The sequence below is a fragment of the Quercus lobata genome, chromosome 10, assembly GCF_001633185.2.
Source record: "Quercus lobata isolate SW786 chromosome 10, ValleyOak3.0 Primary Assembly, whole genome shotgun sequence".
Classification (NCBI taxonomy): Eukaryota; Viridiplantae; Streptophyta; class Magnoliopsida; order Fagales; family Fagaceae; genus Quercus; species Quercus lobata.
In genome coordinates this window covers 57,549,209-57,576,144 of record NC_044913.1, presented here as the reverse complement: position 1 = coordinate 57,576,144, position 26,936 = coordinate 57,549,209, and the positions used below count along the sequence as shown (strand labels likewise).

At 35.4% G+C, this 26,936-nt stretch overlaps 1 protein-coding gene across 2 annotated transcripts; it reads right to left on the bottom strand.

Annotated features, from left to right (window-relative positions):
- LOC115962955 (probable phosphoinositide phosphatase SAC9) lies at nucleotides 1-26,648 on the bottom strand. Of its 2 annotated transcripts, none has more exons than XM_031081842.1 (13): nucleotides 26,481-26,648; nucleotides 22,113-22,711; nucleotides 20,041-20,173; nucleotides 17,308-18,518; nucleotides 15,891-15,998; nucleotides 12,718-12,888; nucleotides 8,903-9,142; nucleotides 6,216-6,650; nucleotides 3,773-4,615; nucleotides 2,957-3,154; nucleotides 1,324-1,776; nucleotides 999-1,223; nucleotides 1-430 (listed from the first exon to the last, which is right to left on the bottom strand). In XM_031081842.1, exons 1-13 carry the CDS (start codon nucleotides 26,491-26,493, stop codon nucleotides 149-151), a joined length of 4,911 nt encoding a protein of 1,636 aa, XP_030937702.1. In that variant the 5' UTR covers nucleotides 26,494-26,648; the 3' UTR covers nucleotides 1-148. The 2 variants fall into 2 exon arrangements, with proteins under 2 accessions (XP_030937702.1, XP_030937703.1); XM_031081843.1 differs by having other exon boundaries at nucleotides 20,041-20,163.
- Between the last annotated feature and the right edge of the window lie 288 nt (nucleotides 26,649-26,936).

Here is a 26,936-nt window from a genome sequence, read left to right as displayed (position 1 = left end):
TACTCTGATTTCACGACTTTGATATTATTACATCAATGAATATAATGTTACATACTGATATTACAACAACAAAAAATGAACTATATAACAACCACAACCAATCCCAATCAATCCCCTAACCCTTTTCTACGTGTGTCTAAATAACCATTCAAACAGCTGAAAGACTAGCCCATTTCCCAAGTTCATAAGGATCACCATAGTAATACACCTTAATTCTATTAGATAATGACAACCCAGATGCCAATAATGGAGCTCTAAGACTAGAATCATCTTGTTCTGTAGGGTCATCTGTAAATGCGGCAACATCTCCAAGAATTTTGAATGAAATTCGTCTGGTTTGTATCTGCCTAGGGAAATCAAAGTACATTGCTGTTCCCGCCTTAGCCTCTGGCAGTCGATATTCCGCAATTGTTACCATGCTATTAGGTTCCTGTGATATTATCGTTCTAAATAAGCTCTCACTGAAATTGCAATTCACATACTTTGAGCCTTTAATTAGATTATTTTCATGTGAAAAAGAGAAACTAGACTTCAGGCCATAAAGCTAGGAATATCAACACAAGGCAAAGAGATAAGAGAACTATTCATGAATAATTACATCAGGCCCAAGCCTTTTTTTACTCCCGTTCCTGGTAAACTTACTTCCAACGCCAAGGGACTCAAAACACCTAACCTTACTCACCACTCCATATTATTGGATCATTATGATAGCCATAAAAAGAAAGCAATTGTCAACAAGAGAGGCAAATGTCATTTTTTTGTTAAGTATTTGTCAAGATCTAAAAAATTGCATGCTGAAAGAACTAGATTGGTCAAAGAAACCAAGGGCTGACCAAAGGAAGCATATGAAAGTGCCTACTATATATAAGCACAAAAGGAAACATATAAACAGAAATAGAACAACATTTTCAAATCCACTGTGCTACGTAAATGAGCTACATAGGATAATCCTGGCTATAACCTAATAGCACTTTAAGAAAGCAGACCCAGTAAAATACCTGGAGAAAAGATGCTTGTATATACAGCACAGCTGGAGAGATATATCTGTCTTCCAAAAATGTCAATGATGTATCATGGATATCTGATGAGGGTGAATGGGTAACCCGAGGCTTTATTGTGGTGAAAGCATCCAGACGAAACCCAGCAAGCAAAGGTGAAGCAGGAGACAGATACTGCTCCAAGGTAAGATCACTGTCATACAGCCTCTCAGCCTCAATTGGAACCTGGAAAAATAAAAGAGGATTGTCAGTTGCAATGCATACCGTACAAAGTCCAATAATGAACTGAAATATGGAAGAAAAAGCACAGAAGCATTAGTTGTACCTTGAATCTGTTTAATCGCGGTGGTCTCTCCAACCAGTTTTTCAAATTCACTTGGTCAGGGACTTGAGGTGATGATGTGAGCCCCATCACTTTCTTTCCAACTACAAGAATCCTTTTGGCATGAAGACAAGGGTCACTTTCAACTGATCCTCCGAAAGAGGCACGACGATTTACTTGTGCAAAAGGGTTTTCATCTAGAGACAAAAGGTTGAAGTCTTTCCCAAAGTTAACAGAATTTGAACCAGGTCGCTGTAGACGTAGGGTTATCCAAATAATGCGGCACCGAACGGGATTCCTGAAGTCAAATTTTACATGTCTAGGTGCTTTATCCTCTCTACCCAACTTTTCTGGTCCATAAAACTCTGGTGAAGAAGTGATTAGAGATTGAACATCCCATTTTCCCGTGCATGACCTTTCTTCCTTGTGTATTTTATTGCTAGCCCAGATTTGTACCTGTAATAACCATAAGAGGCAACTAGTCAAAGAAAAGCATAAAACAAAGTAGAATATATGAAAACTGGTGTAATGCATATAAGATATAAGAGATGAATTAACCCTAAGAAAGCCACACAGCCTACAAAGCACAAAATTTTCTATTGGCGGAAAAAATTTCGAAAATGATGCAAGCACACTGCTGGCACAACAATAAGGATATAAACATGATAAATTATTGATTGTAGTAAAAGTTTAAGCTATTAGAAAATGGCAAATTTAATCAATTAATCATTGTTCTAACACTCCTTATCACATCAGGGCCTAGACTCCTCCCTTAATAGGTGAGACTCAACATGTGGGATTTTAACTCTTAAATGAGAGGTAGAGCAAATTCAAGATCACCTACTCAGATACCATGATAAGTTACTAAATTTCTCAAAAGTTTAAGCTACACGGGATGTGATTTTCTTTTGTCTAAATACCTGGAGTCTGGGTGTTTTGCAACTAGCAGTTCTTTTTCTTTTTCTTTTTTTTGGGTGGGGGGCGGGACACTAATACACTAGAAGCAATTCATTTATTTTCAGACTTACCAATTTGCAATTAATTATTTGATTGAATAAATGGTAAAAGTCAACTGTTTTTGCAATTCCTCTTTGGGATATATCAAGAAAATTTTGAAGCAAGAATCTAGATTTTTGTGCATCCTCTAGAATATTATCTCAAGGTTTGCAGTGTTATCAAGGTTTATTTCACAAACAATAATTTCTATGTTAACTAATTGGCCATTATCTTCAAGCTCAGTATATTTTTCTTTTCTTTTCTTTTTATTGGTTAGGTAACACACACCTCCTAAGTCTTGAACCCAAGAACTCATCCTCCATCCCATTATTATGGGAGGAGCCAATGAGCTTTAGCTAAACTGGTACCAGCTCTCCATGCAAGTGTTAGGTAGAGGGTAAGATCATGGGTTCAAGATCCACCCACCAAGTGCTTGTGCAACTTACTAATCACAAGGGAAAGAAAATTTATCTTGATATCAGCGACAAGGGAGTACACTACAATTGAGATTAAATACCAATTTCTTGTCCTTCTAGACTTCTTGTTGAGTGCATAGAATTACGGGACTGTCATTTCAACAATTTACCCTACATATATTCATTGCACAAGAAGAAAATTGTGAGCAGAGAAGTACACTCACCGTGGGAGTGTCAACCTCTGAATAGCCACATGGACTAACAAGCAAGATTACCCCACTGACATCAGAAAGAGTACCAAGAACAACACAGAATTCAACACAGGTCGTACTTGGAGGAGCTTTCCAATATGAATGCTGTGATACAGAATCTAATGGAGCAAGCAATGACAAAAATGGTGCCGAATCTGCCGCTGTCTCAACCTGCAGTTAATAATACAGAGTTAGGCATCAGGAGAATTTTTTTAAAGGGCCAAAATGCTATAAACAAAATGCAGCATAAAATCTTGTTCTCTTATACTAACATGTTGCCTTGTAGTAAACAGATAAACTATAAACGCTAAGAGCTCCTACTCAAAGATTATATTTCAGCTTCCAAAGGAACCTCTCAAAGATTATATTTCAGCTTCCAAAGGAAACATTTCAGCTTCCAAAGGAACCTACTATCAAATAATCAAAAGGATTCCATTCTTCTCATGGAGCATAGGGAAGAATAAATAGTCATTTATCTCAATCTGTATTCCACTTACATGGACACATTCTTCTCATTATTTCAATTTTTTACAACCCTGCTAGAACTAGCAGGAACTTTCTAGTCACTTAATAGAAAAAAGTAAAGTTTCTGTTTCTGTTTTTTGCTTTTACTTAAAACACTCCTTTGTCTTTTTTTTTCTTTTTTCTTTTTTTCCATAATAAAGCAATTAAAAAACAGAAAATATTATTTAGAGGAAATATTTTGTCACAACAATAAACCATTTACAATGAAAACACATCAAGTGCTGAACACTTACAACAAAAATATAGAATGGAAAAGGACAATACCGAGTGTAAAAAACTGGCAGAAGGAAATTCAGCAAGGGATTCCCCTCCATTAAGTAAATGTCTTAGGACTTTAACAGCTCTCTGGGAATCAAAAGACTGAGTTCTTTCAGGAAGATGATCCCTCCTGGATGATCCTACCACCTGGTTCAAAGCTTTATATGCAGCACTGTCTGCACGGGCACTTCTTCGCAAACTAATTAACACCCTGACATAGTCCAAGATCAATGCATTAAGCACAATTTCATGGCAGCATTGTTTGCAAAGAACACCATCCAGTGCTACTGAACGATTTGAAGAGAAATCAATTTGACTGCCATGGCTTGATCCACTCTGGCTAGATACACCGTTGTATGAAACCTCCCTTGAGATAGAGCCCGCAAGCAGAAGAGCTCCTCTGCCAGCAGAACAAACTTTACAAACCTTTCTTTCACACTGAGAACATAACAAGACAGGTTGTGAACCTCCTGCAGATGATGCAGATGACACTGATGAGGATGTACGTATTGATGCTTTGGTTTCAGCATGCACTTCACAGAGGCCACCAGAACAAGATTCCCCAATTCCAGCAATATTCCAGAAATCTATTACATTATCATCAGTAGTGTCAAGACCAATAGCAGCGGTAATTTTGTCTTCAAGGGAAGTTTGACCAAGCAGTGCAAGGGTGTTTGCAACTTTGCATAATCTTCCTATTTGAGAGTCATCGAGCAAAAAATTTGGATTTATAGTAGCAGGATCAATTCCAACTGATAACAAAGTTCTATCCCTTTCAGCAGCAGAAAGATTCAGCCTGAAGCGTTCAATTTCAAGTTTCATAGCTTCTATGAAGTCTAGTTTCCTTTCCTGTAATATTGCATTGTCAAAATAGGTCAATTTTTACCCCATGGTTTACCTTAAAAACATGAAACCTACCCATTATTAAGCTCTAATATTTCTCAAAAAACCATGAATACAGTTTTTTTTTCCATTTTTCATTTTTTTTTTCAATACGTTAAAATAACTTTTGAAAAAAAGAGATCTAAAATTCACTGTGTATCAAAGCTACACCTAAAAAATTAAGTTCCCAGTATCTCAAAATTAAAATTAAAAAGGGGGGGGGGGGGGGGTAAGAAAAAGACATGGAATGAACACTGCCCAGGTCATGGAATGATATAATGACCTCAAAGAAGATAACATATCCAAAACTCAACTATACATGCAAAAAAATTGTCATGTTATTCCGTAAATAGCAAGCGTAGTTTTCAATCTTTGAAGATAGCAAATCCCAAGCCCAAACAATGGAGGGTTGTGGTAGGTTAACTGCACCATGAGATTAAGATTGAAAATGAAATTTATGCCAACAGATAACATAATGACCTTGCCATGAAGACAACATATCCAAAACTCAGCTTTACATGCAAAAACATAGCCGTGTTATTCCGCACATGGCATGTGTAGCTCTTATTCTTTTAAGATAGCAAGTTCCAAGCCCAAACAATGGAGAGTTGTGGTAGATTAACCGCAACATGAGATTAAGATTGAGAATGATTTTATGCCAATAGAATATTAGTTATTTCCTGAATATGCATTTTTTATATATTAGGTTGATATTTCATTAAAGCAAAGTGGATAAAGTGAAAAAATGCATCATAGGTGTTGTGCAACCATATACCCATCAAATTGAATAGAAAGTTTTATAAGAATACCATAAGAACAATTATGTTTCTGAGATAAAAAATGTTAAGCTATACAAAACAACATATCCATAACACGAGGGTGGCTGAAATGACAATGAAAGGATGACTGAATGGGAAACCTGGAAAGATAGAACAAGGACTAAGATGGTTTGACATTGCACAACCATGACCCTTTATTGAACCAATGAGAAAAAGTAAAAATAATTCAGGTGGTAGTGAAAAGGACTAGTGGAAGGCCTAAAAGGCAGTGAATAATACGCTAAACAGAGAAATAACAGAAATTATAACCTTAATTCCATAAAGCCTTAGTTGATTAAGGCATAATAGAGCCAAGCCTGGTCAACTTGGGATTAAGGCTTTGTTCAGTTAGTTGAGTTTATCTACAATAAAATAACTCAATAAAAATCCATTACGAAATATCGGAGAAGTTAACTTAGAATGAATACATGAAACAAGCTGAGATCCTGATATATTAGAATAACTGAAGTTAAACTCAGAATCATAACAACATGCAAAAGAGAAAATGTGACAAAAGGCTTAGTCAGATATGTCATAGAATTTAGCCCCCAGCAAAGCCCTCAAAATAAGATGGGTAACAGCATGAAGTAGATGTCTGCTTTTATCAAAATACAATGAGGAGAAACTAAATGTAATTACCAAATAAATTAGACTGAAGCAGAAGCACAACTAATTATCAACAAAATATTGAATCAGATGAACTAAAAAGTATAACGACTCAAAGCAACATGCAATAGATACGAACATACCATATTTGGCCCCATAAGGGATTTCAGACAAGTAATGTACTGCTGGGAGCTACTATCTGAAGGTCGTACATCTTGTGATGAAGAATCTGAATGATCATTTTGAGCACCATGAAATTCAACAACAGATTGGTCTAAGAAATCAAGCAAGTCACTTCCCTCATTATCAACATTTCCTATTGCTGGTTGAGAGATGGGTTCCAAAAACGGGTCCTCTCCAGTCAAAAGGTCTGCCCAGAGGTCAGTAGAAGCGCTTGGTTGCACTGATGGTGTCACATTTTCATTTTTTAAAATGCCCAAAAATGGATTAGATTCTGAAGTGGACATAAAGGGGTTGGTTTCCTTCTGACTTTTTTTGGCCAGCTCAATTAATCTCGCACCAGAGCCTTCATTAGTAAATATGCCTTTCCAAGGAAGCGAAACTCCAAGGATCTCGATCTGCAATGAAATTCAGTACAGACAATTAACCAGCAACAATTACAGTAAACTTCACCCGGGAGAAGCATATTGAATAAATAAAAAAAGATGAGGAAAAAGGTTTAAAAAAAAGTATCTTCTCTCATTAAGGTTGTCCAGCCATGCCAATTTGTAAACAAAGATCATAAATCAAGTGAATCAAAGGAGGTTTACATACACCAAAAAAAATTACCAAGGATCTATTAAAAGAAAGAAAAAAGCACATCCCTAACTGTCAATATGACATCTAATAGAATGGGGTCGCACAATGGGTGTCAAACTTCCTCCACAAATTCAACCTTTGAGGAAAAAACAATGCGATGATGGCAATTTGAATAAGCTTTCTCCATTATGCACAAACATCAGGAAAAGTATAAACTTGAAAATTTTATCAACAATGAAATTTTTGCTAAAATACTATAGATTTTTTTTTTTTTTTTTTTTTTTTTGGATAGGTAACGAAAAATTTTATTAAGCAAAATAGTCAACCCAAGTACATTGGGGATATACTGTGGGGGCAAAAATCAAGAACCAAAATTACAACAATCAAGTAAAATAGCACAGGAAAAACAAGAAATATGTGACAAAGCCACACTCCATACAAGAAGAGTGTAAGAAAAAGGACTTAATCTCTAACAAGGACAGTTAGCATCCCTCAAAGCATCTATCATTTATTTCACTCCAAATACACCATATCAAGCAATGTGGCACAAGTCTCCAAAAATCTATATTGCGATGTCGCCCGAATTTGCCTTGCTAAGACTCAAACAACTCAATTACCTTATGTGGCATAACCCAATGAAGTCCAAACCAACAAAACACTAAAGACCCCAGCTCAAAAGCTATGGGGCAATAATACTACAGAAAATATTTAAAATAAATATTTTTTTCCTTTCTTTTTTTCATAGCAACAACATCAGAGAAATGGAGCTTTGAGCTTTCCCCTTAGGTGGAAACAAGAGACTCATAATAAGGAAGAGCTTATATCTCATTAGTATCATTTTTCCAAGTTTTACCTTCAATATGAAGTAAGTAGTGATAAGCCTATAAGAAAGATAATGATTATTACTGGCCAATGGGCTCTAGCCCAAATGCCACGTCTTCTCCAAAAAAGAACAAGGTGAAGGGCGAGATCATGAGTTCAAGACCCACTGATTGTGTGTGTAACTTACCAAGAAAAACATAATGATGGTTGACACTAAAACATTAAATCATGCCAACACATCAGTGATGTCTGATGTCACTTATGAACGTCATAACACATCATCCAACCATTTAAAATGAGCCTGTTCTATCTTTTTCAACATTACAATTTCTTCACAATTTTAATATTTTGTCAAAGGCATTAGAATCAAGTTTGAGTTACTCACTTCAGGTATGAACATAAAACGAACTAAATATAGAATATACATGATTTAGAACTAGCAACTAACTGTATCTACATAATTCCTATACTTAGTTAGTAAATTTTCGACACAGCTGTTCTGGGTACCACACCATACATAGTATCCAACAAGTTAATATACATTTTGATTTCTCTAAAAACACATAAAAACTTTTCCTTCAGTTTTTTTTTTTTTTAATCTGAGGGAGCATTGGCAACAAACAACAATGCTCAAATAATAACTTCTGATTTTCTAGGATCTAGGCCTCAATCTCTACAAAAATGCCAAGAGAAAGAAATTAGTACTTTAGTATATTTCTCTTTAGCAGAATTCAAAACCACAGAACCTGATCCTTTTGGATTGATAATGAGCACAAGTCAGAATCATGCAGTGTCACAGAAGAAGATTTTAGCATGAAAATAAATGTGATTTTGACATATCAGCACACTGCACACCACATTCTTCAACTTCATAAGCTCAAGACCAATCTATGGGAACAATATAGATCTAATAAACTTGACCAATGGAACTTTTTAACAGCATATTCTGACAATATTTCTAATTAACAACAGAATGACAGATTTTAAACAATGCCATGTAGACTCATACCTACCTTCTTCATTCCTAAAGTTTCCATGTAATTAGCACCAACACCATCTTCCAAAACCTAAAACTAAATGCATATCAACCTATAATGTACTGCTACATTAAAAGTGCAGTCATTATGTATATGAAAACCAAAAACTAGAATGTATATATATATAACACACACATATACATATACAGGCTAAAATAGGATTTTTGATTTTTGACACATTGACTAATATATATCTTAAAATTGCTTTCTACCTCACCGAGAGTCACAGGGTTTCCAGAAACGGCAGGATAAAATGTGAGTGCAACTACACGAGTAAGATAGTCCAATTCACCCTCTAGTTCTTCAAAATCATACAAAAATGAAATACTTGATGTATCCTGAGCATGAAGGCGTGCACTTGCTCCAGTAATAGCCATATCTTCTGCACTAATTGGCCCAGGTAAGGGTATGATGAGGTTTGTCCCATTTACGCACTGAGGTATGAAAGCAGCCTGTCAACAAAGTTCAATGTAGGTTTAGAAACTATAAAATAATAGATACAAAGTGATGACACCAAATCAATCAAAGGCAGAAGGAGCGTGTTTGTGGGGGGGTGCTACAGATATTAGAGTTATACACTGCTTCGAGAACCTAAGTTGCATCATGAATCGATATCAAAAACCTGAGTACATAATATAGTATATAGGCACTGTTCATTGGAAGTGCCAGATGTGCCTAGGTTTTAATAGCCAAGCTACATATAACTTCTCAAGCATTCATTGTTCATCTTTATACTTTTCCACTATTGGGGCCACTCATGCGCACAAAAAAAAAAAAACAAAAAACAAAATCCCATTCTTTTACCATGTTACTTACAACAATCCTTAGAAATTAATTAACCAACCCATATCTATTTCTCATATTTTAGCCAATCCATATTCAATTTTACTACAATGTGTATTAAAGCATGTCATAAATCACAATCTGACATCATATTAAAAATTTCTGCAGAATATGTCCAGTATTATCGACAATTCTAGAAAAACTGTGGTTTCAAGTTGGGACCACCTTGGAAGCTCTTAAGAATATATACATCATACTAATTACAACTCCTCTAATATTATGGTAGAAATGTCTTTTTTTAAGTACTAACAATCAAAGAAACTTCTTTTAAGTATTTAAATAAGGTAGAACCCACAGTCTCTTAGGCATATAGATAATGCTTATTCACTAAAAATAAATAAATTAATCTTCTCCTAGTCAACAGTATGTATTGACCCAAGGATTTTTAATATTTTATTTTTTTGTTAAGTATTGGCTGTCAGCTCATTTGTGCTTCAATTCTTCCTTGGCTCTTTTCAATTTTTTAGATACTCACCTTCAGAGTTTGAGCCTTTGAGTGTTTAATGTTGAATGAGGCAAGTACTCCATTTCCCTATGTTTTCTTTTAATTATCCTTTTGTCCTAAAATATGAGTCTTAACTTGGATAGCAGGCTTACGTGACCCCTTATTTGCTTGTTTCCAGGCATTGGTAGTCAATGAATAACAAAGAAAAAATTTTTTAAGGAATGATTCTTTTGAAATGTAATAATGAATTTTATTAATAAGAGGATAACTCTAAAATGATAGGTCTCCTAAAGAACTTCAATTTGAATGAATGATAAAAAAATATTCTGTAATTTAGATGTCATGTTTTCAATCTCAAATGGATGCCCAAACTGTATTTTCCTAATCAAAAAGACACAGAACCAAGAAAAAACTATGACACCGTACTTTTGATGTGTGACCACTCTAGGTTGTGATGCCCTAAAACCCTATGGATGATTCCTAGATTTTCCTAGTTGTTCTCTTTCTTCTACTTTCTCTTCTCTCTCCTAGATTTTCCTCCAAATAGTCCACATCAAACACAAAACAACCATATTCCAAATAGTAGACGAATGCTTACCCACCCAATCCCACCATCCAAACAAGCAATCCACCACCTTCCCCTTTAGGACCCAATGGATCCCATAGCACCAAAAGACAACTCAACAGATTATAAGAAACCGAACAATGAATCAAAAGGTGATCTACTGTCTCCCCACTACATCAGCACATGCAACACCATACTACAAAATCATAACCTCTCTAAATAAGGTTATCACATGTAAAAAAAATTTACCCCAAGCCACCATTCACACAAAAAAGGATACCCTCTGTGGTGCTTTCACCCTCTGAATACCTTTCCAAGGGAATGGAGTAGCATTGGAGCCCCTTAGGGTATTATAGAATGACAAAATATCAAAAAAAAAAAAAACCCCTCTTCTTAAGTTTCCACCTTACCTGATCACCATCCCCTATATTGGGTGGTACATGAGAATCTAAAAGTTGGAAGAATGAATTCACCAGATGTAACTCCCAATCATTAAATGCCTAAATAAATCTAACATCCCAACTCCTCATCATCCCCAAAGTGTGCCTCAGCAACAAAGACTTCACTGGTGCCTTCCAATTAGGGGTATTATCATAAAGAATAGGGTAGAGACCACCTTCAAAGGTTGCTCACCACACCAACAGTCATGCCAAATGCAGATCCAGTCCCAGAGCCAACATCAAATTGAATACACTGCAAAAACTTATGCAATCCCATCCTAATACTCCTCCACGAACCATACCCATGGGTACCCCTACTAGTATTGGATGTCCAACCACCCCATTCCTCTCTAAACTTAGCATATATTACATGCCTCCATAATCTTGTCTCCTCTAACCCAAACCACCACAACCACTTACCCAGTTTCGTCTAATTAAAAGTTGTTAGCTTCCTAATCCCCAACCCCCCATGAACAATAGGAGAGCACGCCTTATCCCAACTGACCAAGTGATGCTTAAATTCATCTCCTAAGCCACCCCAGAGGAACTTCCTGTGTAATTTTTCAATATGTATGAATGAGTCATAAGTCCCAGCCTATTTTGAGGCCTAGACAAAGCAAAGACTAAGGATTAGCAGGTTTTTCAATGGAATGATATGTTGTTGCGGACTTAAACAGTTAGAAATCCTACACTGCTACTCAAACCCGTTCCCCCTCTTAAGGCTTGGGGAAGCATCATCCTGCCTAACAGGCAGGTGGTTGGACTGGCTTAATGAAGCAAATGAAGATTGCATCCACATAAAAGTGCACCGTATTCTCCCAGGATAGGTCTAAGTCTAACATATAAGCAGATGCTAGGTAATGGTTGAACCTACTAGCTTTCAGATCCTCAGGTTAAAGTATACCTGAAATCAAAAGTACAGTTATCATTAGGAGATGTTCATAGCTCAAGCCTGTATGCCCAAATCAGATTCTAGGGCTCAGTTAGGACTCCAATTAGTTGGTAAAATGTTGTTTCTTAATTTAGTAATAATTTTTCAATTACAGTAGGACTGTAGGAGTATGTTTCAAAAAGCCTTTTGGATTTCAATATAATATTTCTGTCAGGAAAAATTGCACAATTCAAACAATGATTTATCAGCAGATTGTGTGTTGCGCAGGAATACTCCATTGATTACATTATAGACCTTATTGCTTCTATACTAGTTTATCTTCTTTTCCAAAATCCCTAGGCAAATGACTTTTGATCTTAGGAAGCTCTTATTTATACATAATGTTTGCCCTACATTATAGTGACTCAAGTCTTTACAGATTAAAATGATTTATTACAAGCTTTAGTTCAACGATTATCTGGGTTCATACTTGTGAACACCTCATCGATTTGAGATGTCTTTGCAAATGAGAGGATTATTTTACTGCATTTGGGACTTAGAATTTGCCATGTTGCCTTTTCTTGTTTGTTGTGTTACTTCCAAACCCACATCACTTGAAATTATTTTCGTGCTTACAAGAAAGTAATTTAGACAATGGGAGAACTTCTCCCATAATGGTGCACCCTACAGCAAAGCACATTTTTACTTAAAAGACGAACTAAAAGGGCAAAAAAAAAATCCTTTATCCTCTTCTTAAACATATAAATAAGACCATCTCTTCAACCTCATATGGCAGTAAATTGCAAGGGCAAACATGGACGTAAAGTCTTAAAGAGCAAGATGTATGAAAGAGAGATACAGACCTCCAAAACCAGTTTAAGCTTATCTAGACAACAGCCTGTCCTTATGTCAACTGTTGATGGATAAGTAGCATCATCTGCACCATGAGATATTGTGAGAAGAAGCTGACAAACATGGCAAGGCTCCCCAAGATAGATAAAAAGTTCAACCACATCTGCAGCCTGTGGACAAACCTGTGAAACACAACAAATATTTCCATAAAAATTTATTACTGATGGACAGTATTTTAATTAAAATCATACACAAAGAATTCCTTTGAAATATCATTCTTAGGTTGCAATATATGTTCCTGTTGGAAACTATCTCGAATTCCTGATTTGACTTGATTTAGGTTTTAGTGGCACGGAAGAAAATTATTTTACCTTGGTGTGGAAGGAAATTTCCTTATTGAATAAGTAATAAGGTATTCCTTATCCATCAAGGAATAGAATTGGAGCCTTATAAATAGGCATTGTTGCAAATGGTTTGATAGCGTTTGCCCAAGGTTCCTCCCACATGGGAAGAGGAGAAGACTTAGAAAAGAACATTAAGTGAGTTTCTTCAAAGAGTAATTTGAGTTTTTGTCTATTTTGTGTGAGGGAATTATTTGGTGTATTGGGACTTTGGGATTGTGAGTTTCTGTTTGTCAGGTTTGTGAGTGTTGTTTGTGTAAGTTTGAGTTTGGTTTGTGAGATTGGTTGAGAGAGTAGTTGCAACCGATATCATTGATAGTGGATTTTGGTTGACGTTGCCTGTGGACGTAGAATTCGAGTAGGCCGAACCACGTTAACAGTTAAATCACAAAAAATTGATATCAAAACCTAAGACTGATCTTGGTATGAAGGTATATGGTCACATTTTCAAATTTGGTTTAAGATGAGAGAGAAAATTTGGCTTTGGTGATGGAAAACGATAGTTGTCTTTCTTTTAAGAAAAGCTTGAATTAAGGTGGAGTTCTTGCAAGAATGCAGATTGCTTGACTGAATTTGAGTCAAGGTGGAAATTGCTAACAATTATCTCAAATTCCTAATTTGACTTTTATTAGGCTTTCTTGGCATAGAAGGTGTAAATACAAAATTTCAAGTTTGGAAATCAAACAATTAAAAATGCTCCACAAATATATTTTTGTACTGAAGACTGAATGGATACAATTCTCTGTAACTTTATTCTATTACAAGAAAATAATCCTCTAGTTCAATCTCCTAGAAAAATTGAAAAAGTCTTCGATTCAAGTATTGTGTTGATGCAATTTCGATTCAAACACAAAAGGTCCTCCACTTTGATTGGAAGAGGGTTTGAGAGGTCTTTTCAATGGAATTGTGATAAATCTCTGATTGTGCGTTTGGTAGAGACTTAGAGACTTGTTATTAGCGTATTTTTTGAACATTCCTCAGGGCTTTAGAGCTTGAATCTGACAAAGCTTTGAAGGTTGAAATTCTTGAAGTTCTTGGAAGTTTTGGTGCTTGACTCCAATAAACTTTAAGGATTGAAGGATGAATGTTCTTCACATTAAAAGATATTGATGTATTCTTCAGGTCCTTGGAGCTTGAATCCGTTAAATTTCAATAGTTGAAGTTCTTAGAGGCTTGGTTGAAGTTCTGGGGGCTTAGTGACGTAGGACAAGGGGAAACAAGGTTTAATAGGACTTTAGGAATGAAATAAAGGTGAAAATCAAGATTTAGGTAGCTGTGAACAGTGATATGAACAGTAACCGTGAATAGTAAAATTAAAGAAAATAAATAAATTCTAGGAATCACACCTAAACTTCCTAAGCATCACACCTAGGGTTCCTTGGCATCACACCTCGGAGAAGATTGCATCACACAAACCATAAAAGAAAGTTTCAGAGCTCTTAAATTCTAAAAACATTCATTATTAATCACCTCAATAGAAAGTACTACAACTCTTTAAATAGAAAACTAATACCTAATCCAAGTTGAACTAGGATTTCTTAAAACCCTAATAAGACTTGGACTTGGACTCCTTAGGCTTTTACTACTAAGCCCAACTAAGTAACCAAACTTAAATAAAACCCAAAAGAAGATCTAATGGATTGTTAGCATAGCCATTCCAAAATATCATGCAATTACAAAATTTCCCTTGATACTTAAAAATAAATAAAATATAATAAGTCTGTCTCCTCATTGCCTCCCGCATCACTTAGGAGCTAGATTCCAATAGAGCTTTGAGACTTCTAAATCTATCTAGAGCTTTGAGACTTCTAAATCTGCTCCTACAAGACTAATAAGACCCTCTATCTATAAGAGTCTTAAGGAGGTTTAATGGCATATGGTTGATTTTGATTGATGATGTGTCATGATTCAAATGGAAGGACTTTAAGTCTTGTTCTTGAAAGGACACATGGCAACATTTGATTAGCTAAAGTGTCTTACTTTGAAATAACACATGACAGCATTTAATTAGATTGCTTGTGTTCTTTTAAATAAAATTATCAGCACATGTCAACATGTGATTGGCTCTTGGATATTCTTTGGAATTTTTATTTAGTGACATTTAGAAAATTTCTATTGGCCTCTGATAATGAGAATGGGACCCACTAAGTAGCACATGGCATTTTGCAATTGGATACACTATACAAACATAGTGGTATGATGTGGCAATTTGTTATTGGTTGAAAATTTCGCTCTCTATCTTGGTATTTAAGAAAACGATTTTTTTTTTCCTTGGTGTGTAACAAAGTTCTTTATTGAATGAGTAATTGGGTATTCCTTGTCCATCAAGGAATAGAATTGAAGCCTTATAAATAGGCATTATTGCAAAGGGTTTGGTAACTTTAGCCCAAGGGCCCTCCCACATGGGGACAAGAGAAGACTCTTTAAAGAACATGGAGCGAGTTTCTTCAAAAAGTAGTTTGAGAATTTGTCTATTTCGTGTGAGAGCATTATTGGGTGTATTGGAGTTTTTGGATTGTGAGTTTGTGTCCATGTGGTTTTGTTTGTGTTTGGAAGTGTTGTTTTTTTGAGTCTTATGAGTTTGGTTGAGAGTGATTACAATCCATATCAAGATAATGAATTTTGGTTGGCGTTGCCATGTATGTAGGCTTGGAGTTGGCTGAACCATATTAAATATTGTTGTCTTGTGTGAATGTTTAATATTATTATTCATGAGAATGTGCTTCTATCAGCCCCAAATCAAAACAATTCCTGCGTGATAAAAAGAAATATATTTTGCATACCCAGATTAGGTCTTTTCTTTTGAAACTCAAAAGACTGGCTCCACCATCAGCAGTCGAAAACATGCTGGGAACTGGCTTAAGAAAGAAACCAGATGGTCGTGAGAGTACCTGCACAGATTATCATGTTATACAATTGTAAATTCACACCTAACAGCTATATCATGTTTGTAGTAGACAAGATCCATATGTCTTAGGGAAAAAATGCTCACAAGCAACAAATATTCTCATGCAATAACTTCCAGAAAGTACTAGCTTCCTAGAAGCAACATTATAGTATCTGAAAGATAAACATATAACTAAAGTCAAAGGCTAAGTTATGATCATCTGGAAAACAAATTTGTCTAGTGAAGGAACTTCCAAGGCCTAGGTTTGTGGCAGAGACCCTAACTTAACTTAAGTAAAAGGCCAAATCCACCAAGTTTAGAGCATTTCTCACAAAAATCAACCTTCTCTTTTCCAGATGAGATAAAGTTTAAAAGGGGCCTCAAATAATCTTAAATCCAACAAGTATTAAATTTAACTATTCTTAGTAGACAGCTTTACAAAAGAACTTATCAATATAACTTATAGTATTTTTTGAGCCCACTACCAATTTCAGTGGGCAGCAAGTATCTAAGAGAGGGCGGAGGGGGGCAAGGAGGGAAAAAAGAACTATCAATGAGACAAAAGTAACGAGCAGGTCTGACAAATCATGTGTTATAATCTGTAGATCGCATCAGCACCAATTTCCACAGAACTTTACAGTAGCAATGCAATTTAAAGTTCTAGAATGAATAGTAGATAATATGAGCCTTTAAAGGTTTCAAAACAGCAGTGTAATTATTGCAAAAGATAATATAATATTAATAATAGATTCAGAGTCTATAGACTTTTAATGGAGTAATAAGAGAAGACAAATTTTAAATATTAAAAAAAAAAAAAAAAAAAAAAAAGCAATATTAATGGATGTATTCTGTAAAATTGAAAATGTAAAATAACTAATGATCCACAGCCTGTCTCCAACATAGTTTCAGCAACATACCAACAACAGGAAATATATTAATTGACATCATGAATCAGCATTTGCTGACTATTTAATCATAAAGTTCAACACATATAACAAATTCTGGAAAGTAAGAGAAACAATACATAAAAAGAGGGTTGATAAAAAATTTACAATTTTTTTAAAGGTGATTTACACAAGTATCCAGTGGGTTTGAACCCACATCCTCAACCTCCACCTAGAACTTGCAAGGGAAGGAGATGCCAATTAAGCTAGAGCTTAAAAGGTTTTACAAAATTAACAAAGGATCACCATCTATCCAAGCAAATTCATGCAGTTATAAACCTAAACAACCAAGTACATGAATGAAGCATAAGGATATAAAAGAATAGAATAATATTACACCTAATTCAGAAAAGTCCTAGAGCAACATACATTCAGGGGTTGAAGGGGAATTGATGGAAGATGCTTGAAAAGCCTCATTCCAAGAAAAATCTCAAACTGCTTTTGACGAGAGCTATCCACAACTGCATTTTTATATCTTCTCTGCAAAGTAATTTTCATATTCTGTGCTGCAGAAAACTGTTTAAACTTTCCAGCATCTTCATTAAATATGCTAAGGATTTGGCTATGCATAGCTTTAGAACCAGTATAGAGTGTCGCATGAATATCACCAGCCAGCAAAAAGATATCAGCTAGCTGAGATACTGGTGAAAGTATTGTTGATCGCTTGAATTCCTCGAACGTCATGTCAAATCTCTTCCAAGGTTTATCTGGGCAGGGATGCATCCAAGTTGTGGTCTTAGTATTATGATCAATATAATATGTTTTCCCTGTCACAGCATCAGATCGTTTTTCCCAACCCGGTGGCAATGGAGCAATATATCCACCATAATTATTCAACTGATAACCTAATGCCAGATCACTATCAAGAGATATTCCCAGCCGCCTGCATTGCTCCACAAAAACTTGGAGGGAGCCAAAATAACTAGCAGCATTGGTTCTATCCAGAGAATCAGCACAGTTGAAACGTATCACTCCATTTTGATGTGATCTTAAGCAGAAGGCACCTTCATAGTCATCATTATATATGATTTCACCTCTGCAATCCTTAATCCGTTGTCGTGAAGGCAAATAATCCCCTTCAGAAATGCCTATAGATACAGTGGGTGCTTTTAAAAGTTTCCACAATTCTTCAATTGTTTGTTGTTCACCTTTTAACTTTGTACTGGCATGCCAATCATAATTTATTAAATGGATGCGAGTATAAGTGAGTTTTCCAGTTGATTTGATATAATTCAAAGATTCCTCAAAATGCTGAACTAGAATGGACTCTGACTTTCCTTCTCCATTCCTAAGCAAATTGATGCATACAATTGGAACCAGAGCTTTTCTATTCTGACTCCCCCCAACACCTACATCTAAATTTCGAGCATCATACCTTTTACTCAACCTCTGATAATACTGTAAGCTTCCTTTATAAGGATCATCTGAAACATATATTTCTGCTTCTGCAGCAGTGATCTTCAATTCTGCTCCCCACCAGATTGGAATGGTTCCACGTCTCCAAATGTAAGTGTTAAACGGAACACTCTGACCAGCCCTTTTGGGGATCCATACAAGTTGCTCACACTCAACTTCATTACCTGTCAAATACATATTCTTCTTAAGTTCAAAGAATTTGATGGGGAATACAATAAAAAGCTGAGATAAGTGAAGGCAATAAAACAAATGATATAATGCCTGCAATAGAACTTTAAAAAGATATTGAGTCAGAGAGAGAGAGAGAGGAGATCAGATATACATATAAGTGCAATGCCACTTGTCCCAAGAGGCACATAATGGCAAAATGCCTTCACTCAAGTACAGAATGAAACTTCTTTTTTTTTTTTCTTTTTACTTAAGTACAGAGGAGACTCACAAGAACATAAACTTGAAAAGACTTTTTAATATCTACAAGAACAGAATTTATTTTAGGAAAAAAAAAAAAAAAATGCAGATAACAAAGGCAACAACTTTCAGTTCATACACAGGTGCCTCTTTCACATCAGAAGCACGACCACTCCTCTTGGTCCAAACAGTCCCCAAAGAACAAACGGAGCAGTTTTCCATGTAGAACATCTCCTTTTGTCTCCAACTCCTCCATGCCAACCAATATAAAAAAGCCAGAGCATATCCATATTAACTTGTTCTTTTCAGTAGAAATCAAATCATTAAGTTATTAATCTCAACACTGCACATCATAAAATTATAAATAGGTGCCATTCCCTAAACAAATATGGGCCAAGTAAAGATCTAAAGGTAAAAGTTGTAACAACAATTGAATCTTTCACTGACAAGTCAAGAGGTATAGAAAACATTTTCTCGCATATTCTGGCATAACTTAATAGTAGCCACCCTACTATGTCATGATAGCCTAGTGCATCTGAAATACAAATGTTTAGGGACAAGATTCCCTCTCATTTAAATCCTCCAATTCCCTCCAATTTTTTTACCAAATTTGAGACGCATGGCAATTATTTTTATGGCTTATTTGGTTTTTCAAGATCATTGGATTTTTAATTTTTTAAATGACATGTGTGTTACATCTGGATTAAAAATGGGAGGGAATTAAATGGCATGGAATTTATGTGTGTGCCCCTATCCATTAAGTGTTAAGACTAAACCAAAAAGGCAGTCAGAAAAAGAGTTGCATAATTGACCAAGTATCCCACAATGATCCATTCAGCATTTTTTTTTTATTGGTAAGTTACACACGACCCAGTGGGTCTTGAACCCACCTCACTCCTCACTCCATCCCATTATTATGGGAGGAGGAAGTGGTAGTTGCATTCATCATCCTGAGCATGAAGTAATCTTTCCTATTAATAAAATATCATTACTTTTTTCTTTTTTCTTTAAAAAAAAAAAAGAAAAAAATAAAAGGGGGGAGCTAATTGAGCTATAGCTCGTTGGCAGATCCATTCAGCATGGTACAGAAGAACATGGCTTTTTTATATAATAAATAAAATGTTACTAAAAAATTCCCAAAAGGGGGTAGTTCCCAAGTACACAGGAAGTGTACTAAAGGGAATACCTGAGAGAGAAACAGAAGAATCTATAAAATTCCAACAAGAAAAATAAAAAAATGCAATTTTGTTTTCCAGAGTCATTAATAACTCACGTTACCTGTGCTAAAACATGAATTTAGACCCCTAGCCAAGTATCGAGTACCAGGATGCAGTCTGCTACGACGAGCTGTCAAAGCAACAATCCCTTCTAGCTGACCTAAGCTTCCAAAATTTCGACATTCTGCAAACCCCTACACATTAATATCATATCTTAACCACCACATAAGTTCTCTATTTGAATGCTATAAGGTAAATCACTGTGAAAGTGAATTGGGGAGAAAAACAAAACAAAATAAAATTTCAATTAAAAAAATGGACCTTTAGAGCGCACTTTTAATAGTGACAACAACCAAAGAAGAGAAGCCACTGCTTAACTACATTCATGTGAGAATGATTTGTGGATGAGAAACATTTTCAAAGTAAATTTCAGAAAGAAAAATTTTATAATATCACATTTTCAGCATAAATTGAATGTAATAGAGCAATTAAGCGATTTCTGATTTCTAACTTGTGCTTTTTACTCAAACAAGCATTGCTAACTGAAAGCTTCATAATTAAACATAAAGTAGGTTTAATTACACATTTGATCCTTAAACTTCAACCCCTGTTTCAACTTTCAAAACCCTTGTTTCAACAAAATCCTCACTGTTAACTCAATAACGAAAATTTCTGATGTGGCAAATTTTTTGTATAAAAAATAATTTTTAAATGACATGAGTTAATGTTTGTTAAATATATGACATGGAGCCTATGTGTCAACAAACAGAAATAACGAAAAGAAAAGAAAAAAAGTCAAATCAGAAAAATAAGTTCACATGCTACCCACATGAACTTAGGTGAATTTATGTTAGAGAGAGAATTGTTAGGAAGAAATCTGAAATCCCTAAATATTCTCTCTCTCTCTCTCTCTCTGAATGGTTCAATCATGGGTGATTTGGGTTGGATCTTCACCTAGATCGTTGGATAAGCTGACGAGAATGAAATTTAAAATCCGTAGCAATTCTCTCTCTCTCCTCGAATGGTTCAATCTTGGGTGATTTGGGTTAGATCTTCCCCTAGATCAATGGATGGGCTGATGGGTTTGGGTTAAATGGTGGTTTGACCAATTAGTTGTGGCAGTTTGGCATGGTTTGGTTAAAATTTAGCAATGGATTTTGAGTATGGGTTAGATGGGTGTCATCATTTTGTTTGGTTCAGCCACCATGTGTGGTGGTCAAGCCTTATGATTTTCCAGTATGAGTTTCAAATGGCCATAGGGGAATTTTGTGGGGGATTCAACCACCGTGTGTGGTGGCCAAGAGTTGCTCAGGAAAGTCATCTCATCATCCTCATTCTGCACTCCACAGTCATTGGAAAGACATCAGTTTTCTTTCTTTTTTTCTTGATAAAAAAAATAATGAAGCAATAAAGTCCTGGATCAAAAAGCATTTGGAAACAGAACATCAGTGTTCTTTTTTTTTTTTTTTTCTTTATTCCATGTCACAGACTAGGTCCAAAATCCAAAAATTAACTTAGTAGAATTTAAAATTTGTACTGGCCTCTGCATTTAAAGAAAAAATAGAGGACAAAAAATGTGGCTAAACTGGATCTCACCTAGGCTTTCTAATCCTCCAGTGGAAAATATGCCAATCCAGGTTATTTTCATTTAAAAACAAAGAGAGAGAGAGATAATATACAGTGCATCAATTTCCACCTAGACCAATCCATTAGGTACTGCAGAACCCTAAATCAAAAGTTAACAACATGTTGTTTATCAATTTTATTATTGGTACTACACATGCACATAGTGGATCTTGAATCCATGGCCTCACCCTCTACCATTGTTCTTACAAGAAGAAAATAATGAGATAAAGTAATTCAAGTAAAGCACTTCATCCCACAAAGTTAAGTTCCTAATGTGTATCTTAGCAAAAAATAAAATGCTGAATGTGTAAACTAACTCATAGTTGGTCACCTAACACATTCTTTGTGTGTGTGTCTACAAAACTACATGGTACATACAATAAAACAAGCTATGATGGGCATATGATGCAAAGACTAGAAAATTATACAATACATGTAGAGGAGGTAGACCTAAAAACCAGACATCAGATAAGCATCAATATGAAGATACCAAGAATGAAGATAAACCTGTAGCAGAGTGACACAATGTTGTGGCAGCCCAATGTTTTTGAAAGGCAGTGAAAACCATCCATTCCAAACAAATTCATCGTCAGGGTTTTGTAAGGACATACGGCTCGGGAAAGGCCGAGTGATGTCTCTTGTCTCACAAAAGTAGTATTTCCCATCAATATCAAGCTCAGTCAATTCTTGAACATTCCTCACTTCTCCTTTTCCTTGCTGTTGGGGATTTTGAAGTGATATCTTGATCCACTGGCTCTCAGTCACCGTATATACACACCCTCCACCAGGCAGATTCGGAATGCTGGCAGTTAACTTTGTTGCAACAAGAAGCAAACCAAAGTTTCCCAGGGCAGCATAACCCAATATCGCCCTGGCATATACCACACTCTTACACAGCCATCGTGATCCATTTGTAATGCAATTGAAAGCCTCTTTTTCAGATTTAAAAATGTCTACACCCAGCTTTCCTTTGTAGCACAATGCACCAGTTGTTGGATCAACATATATGACCTGAGTGTCAGTCCTGGAAGACAAGCTGGCAATGATATGTACTTCACCAGTGTCCAATGTAAGAACTATAATAGATGCATCCCTCAAGCCCCCAACTGCAATAAGAAAAAGGGGTGGGTAGCATGCATAGTATTAGGATTTAGTCATAATCTGAAAAGTTTTTGGAAGTTACAGAAATCAGTGAATCAGTCATATTTATGCAACAAGATAACTAAGAGTGGAAGAAATTTTACCTTTTACATTAATAATTAGAAAAACCTAGTTAAGAGTTAAGACAAAGCTATGTTCATATTTATTGCTTGACTTGCACGGGATTATTTTCTTTTTTCTTTTTTCTTTTTTTTTTTTTTTGAAAACGTAAGGAACCTTTCTAAAGAAAAGCCCTTTGAACTTGCATGTATAATTTTTATTTTTATTTTTTTGGTAGGTAAAATAAAAATATAAACAATAACTTTCATTCAGAAAACAAACCCCAAATTTGGAATTTGCCCAAAAATATGAGGGAAAGCGAATGGCTTGAGCCAAAAATTCCTATTGAAAAAGTCTACAATTGATCAATGCTGATAAGCGGCGATCAATGGTTGGTTTGTGGGGAGAGAGAGAAAGGAGAGAGAGGGAAAGGAGAAATAGCCAGTGAGACAATTTTTGTGGTGCAGGGTTTAATTGCGTTGGTTTATAGAGTACGTAACATTTCAAAAAACATTTTTTTGCTCTATTAGGCTTGTTTTCTGTTGACGGTTGCCCATAGAAAACTTGTTCCATTGACTTCCATTTTCCACTGTACCAAACATCAAATAATGTGGAAAACCTTTTCCATCGAAACAGATAGAGCGTTAATGTAAATTACTATTTCCTTATAATTTTTTTTTTTTATGAATACATAGAATTTCAGCCTATGACGTCCACTTTATAATGATTGCACTTTAATATTAGGCCAAGACACCAATTGGTTTTTTGGTGAAGATGAGATTAGAATTCCAAAACTCTTATTCAAAGATAAGACAATTTACCTTGGAACCTATGCCTCTATATATGTTCAAATATGCATATCAACGAATCCACAAATGTACTATTCAGTGAAGGCATGTGGCCAAATCCAATTTTTTCTTTATTTTTAATTATGTATAGAATGTTCAATATTTGTGCATATACATAAATAGATATTGGACAAATAAATTGATACAGTTTAGCATTGATCCAGTGGAGAATCTGGAGACCAATTAAGTTTGTAGACTTCAAAATAAGGAAACCACTCCCACCTTCTTGAATGCAATATTAGATCCTATGTCTCTAGTTCAAAGCCAAGAGACTTTAGTAACTAAGCTAAGCAACACCCTAAAAACATATTGCGATAATTGATGTCTTTGTTTTCTTTCTTTAGGTCTAATTTCCACAATACGTGTATCAATGCCATGCATGGTTTTCCCCTAAGGTAGTTCCAAGAATGTTGCTACCATCTTATCTCTCTCTCTCAAAACACAAAATTTTCTTATAGAAAATAACAAGCTTTCCAAACTGCTGAATAACTATGCAACTCACTATTTTACACTTTTTTAATTTTGTATTTGTCCCACTAGGTTGTCCTCCTTGCTGCTTCATTCCACACTCCCCCAAAGGTCTTGCAGAGAGTTGCTGCATTTACAAAGGTAGGATGTTTGTCTTCATTTTTTGAATAATCCTGTTCTCTTATTCTCTATAGCTCATGAATCTAATTATCCTAATGTTTTTGTAGACTTTAGACTCTCACCAGCCCCAATAATTATCTCTATCCACTTTAGGCTAAACACTCTTCTAGACAGCATATGCCCTAACTGCATGCCCTCATATGGTTCAAATATTTCTCTAAAATGCCAAAATTCTTGCTTACTGAAACTGTTCTCTTTGTTCTATAAATCACCTGCACCAACAGTACAGGGTAATTTGCGCTGCATGGTCTACATTAAAAGTCCAAGATGAGCAAGTAAACACATTATATGTGATCGTATCTTGCATTTTGTACAAGCTAGTGGGTCCTCCTCAAAGTTTCCACTCTATTCAGCAGCAATTTTCATTGCCACCATTGTCATAAGGATGATTATTACTATTGTTACTACCACTACCACCATCATTCAGAAGGCTCAACATTTCCTCCTTTGCATTCCATGCAAGAAGTTGTAAACAAATATCTTGCACTGATTTTTCCACATGAAATTTCTCCAACACATACCACTGTAGAGCCATCAAAACTAACATTCATCCCTAGCATCACGAATTCCTCCACCACATTCTCATTTAGATCTTTCTTAAAATGAACTTTTTAGAGACACTTTAATCTTCTCTGTGTGATTGGATCTAGACAAAGCTTTTTCCCCGATACCAACATAACACTGAGACTACATGCACCCAAATGTCAACTTTATTGATCATACAAACACAAAATGTTTTGTTTTAACAACAATTTTCAAAGAACCAAGCCTAACATTCATTGAAGTCTTTCTAATTATACATAGTTGGTCTGGAACACACAACCAAACCATCCACCCGTTTTTATTATTATTATCGTGCCATCTGAGCCAGAGCTCATTCCGTGTACCATGCATCGAATAAATTATCACTACTCCAAATTCAAAAAAACCAGAGTTTAGTAATGCCACAACAAAAAAGCAGATCCTTGGTACCAAATTATTATATCAATGCACATAATAAGCAAATATCACATTAACTATTCAAGAGTCTCTTTTTTAGGGCTTTCCTTGCACTTGATCTGGTCATATACACGTTTTTTCCCGAATACCTACACAACACTACAACTATGTGCATCCCAAATGTCAACCCTATTGATCATAAAAACACAACATGTTTTCTTTCATTCAGCAGCAATTTTCGAAGAACCAAGCATATCATTCATTGAAGTCTTTCTAATTATCACTATTAAACTACACACGCGCGCAATTGGTATTGAACACACAACCAACTTCTCCACCCCGCTTTTTTTTATTATATCATTACTATTATCATGCCATTTAGCCACAGGCTCATATCATCATACAAGTTATCACTACTCAACATTCAAAAACAAAGCATTTAGTAATGACACAGTAAAAAGCAGATCTTTGGATCCAAATGATCATATGAAAACACAATATATATATATATATATATACACACACACACATCACATAAACCTTATCTTTGTCCATCACAAATTCCTACACCACATTCTCATTTAGATCTTTCTTGAAACGAACTTTTTTTTTTATAAGTATATCTTGAAACAAACTTTTTAGAGATACTTTAATCTCCACTGTGTCTTTGGATCTAAACAAGCTTTTTCCCTAATACCAACACGACACTACAACCACGTGCACCCCAAATGTCAACTCCATTGATCATACAAGCCCATCGTTAATCGAAGTCCTTCTAATTATCATTGTTAAACTACACACACGCACGCAAGCAGGCAGTTGATCTTGAACGCACGAACAAACCCTCCACCCTACCCTTACTATTATCGTGCCATTTTCCGCGCACCTTGCATCAAACAAGTTATCACTACTCCGCATTCAAAAACACCAGTTTTCAGTAATGCCACAGTAAAAAGCAGATCTTTGGGATCCAAATGATCGTATCAATGCACATAACAAGCAAATATCGCATTAACCATCCAATACTCTCATTCTTAGGGCTTTTCTTGCACTTCGCTCTCTGATCATATACAAACACATATACATACACGCCTAATCATACATACAATTATTCACACACACATATATATACACACAGATCAGAAACACTGGTTCGGAGATAATTAGTGTGTAAAATTGAAGGCTGAGAATTCAAAAAAGATCAAAAAGAATAGGGAAAACGAAGAACAGAGAAGCTAACCAGGAGAGTCCATGTGCTCGCGAGAATCGAAAATCTTGGAGAGCACCGTCGAGATTTACGATTGAAATGTCAATTCAATCATCGAAAGAATTTGCAGAGAGAGAGAGAGAGAGAGACAAGAGAGCATTGAATGTGAGAGATTCAAGAAATGAAAGTAAGTAAAACTAACATTCAGATAGAGAGAGAAAGAGAGATATTGGTAAAATACATTACAAATTAAGTTTTTTTTTTTTTTTTTTAATTGTGCTTTTTCGATTTTTTTGATAGATATGGAAAAGTCTTCTTTTTTTCTTTTTCTTTTTTTTTGGGTTATGGCTTAAAATAGATGTGGAAATTTGTACCATTCTTTTTTGTTGGTTTGCAATTAGCAAGATATCTTTTTTTTGTTTTTGGTTCATAATAATTAATCTTTGTTTGTATTAATCTCAATGTTCGTAATTTTGTATTGTATTCAAA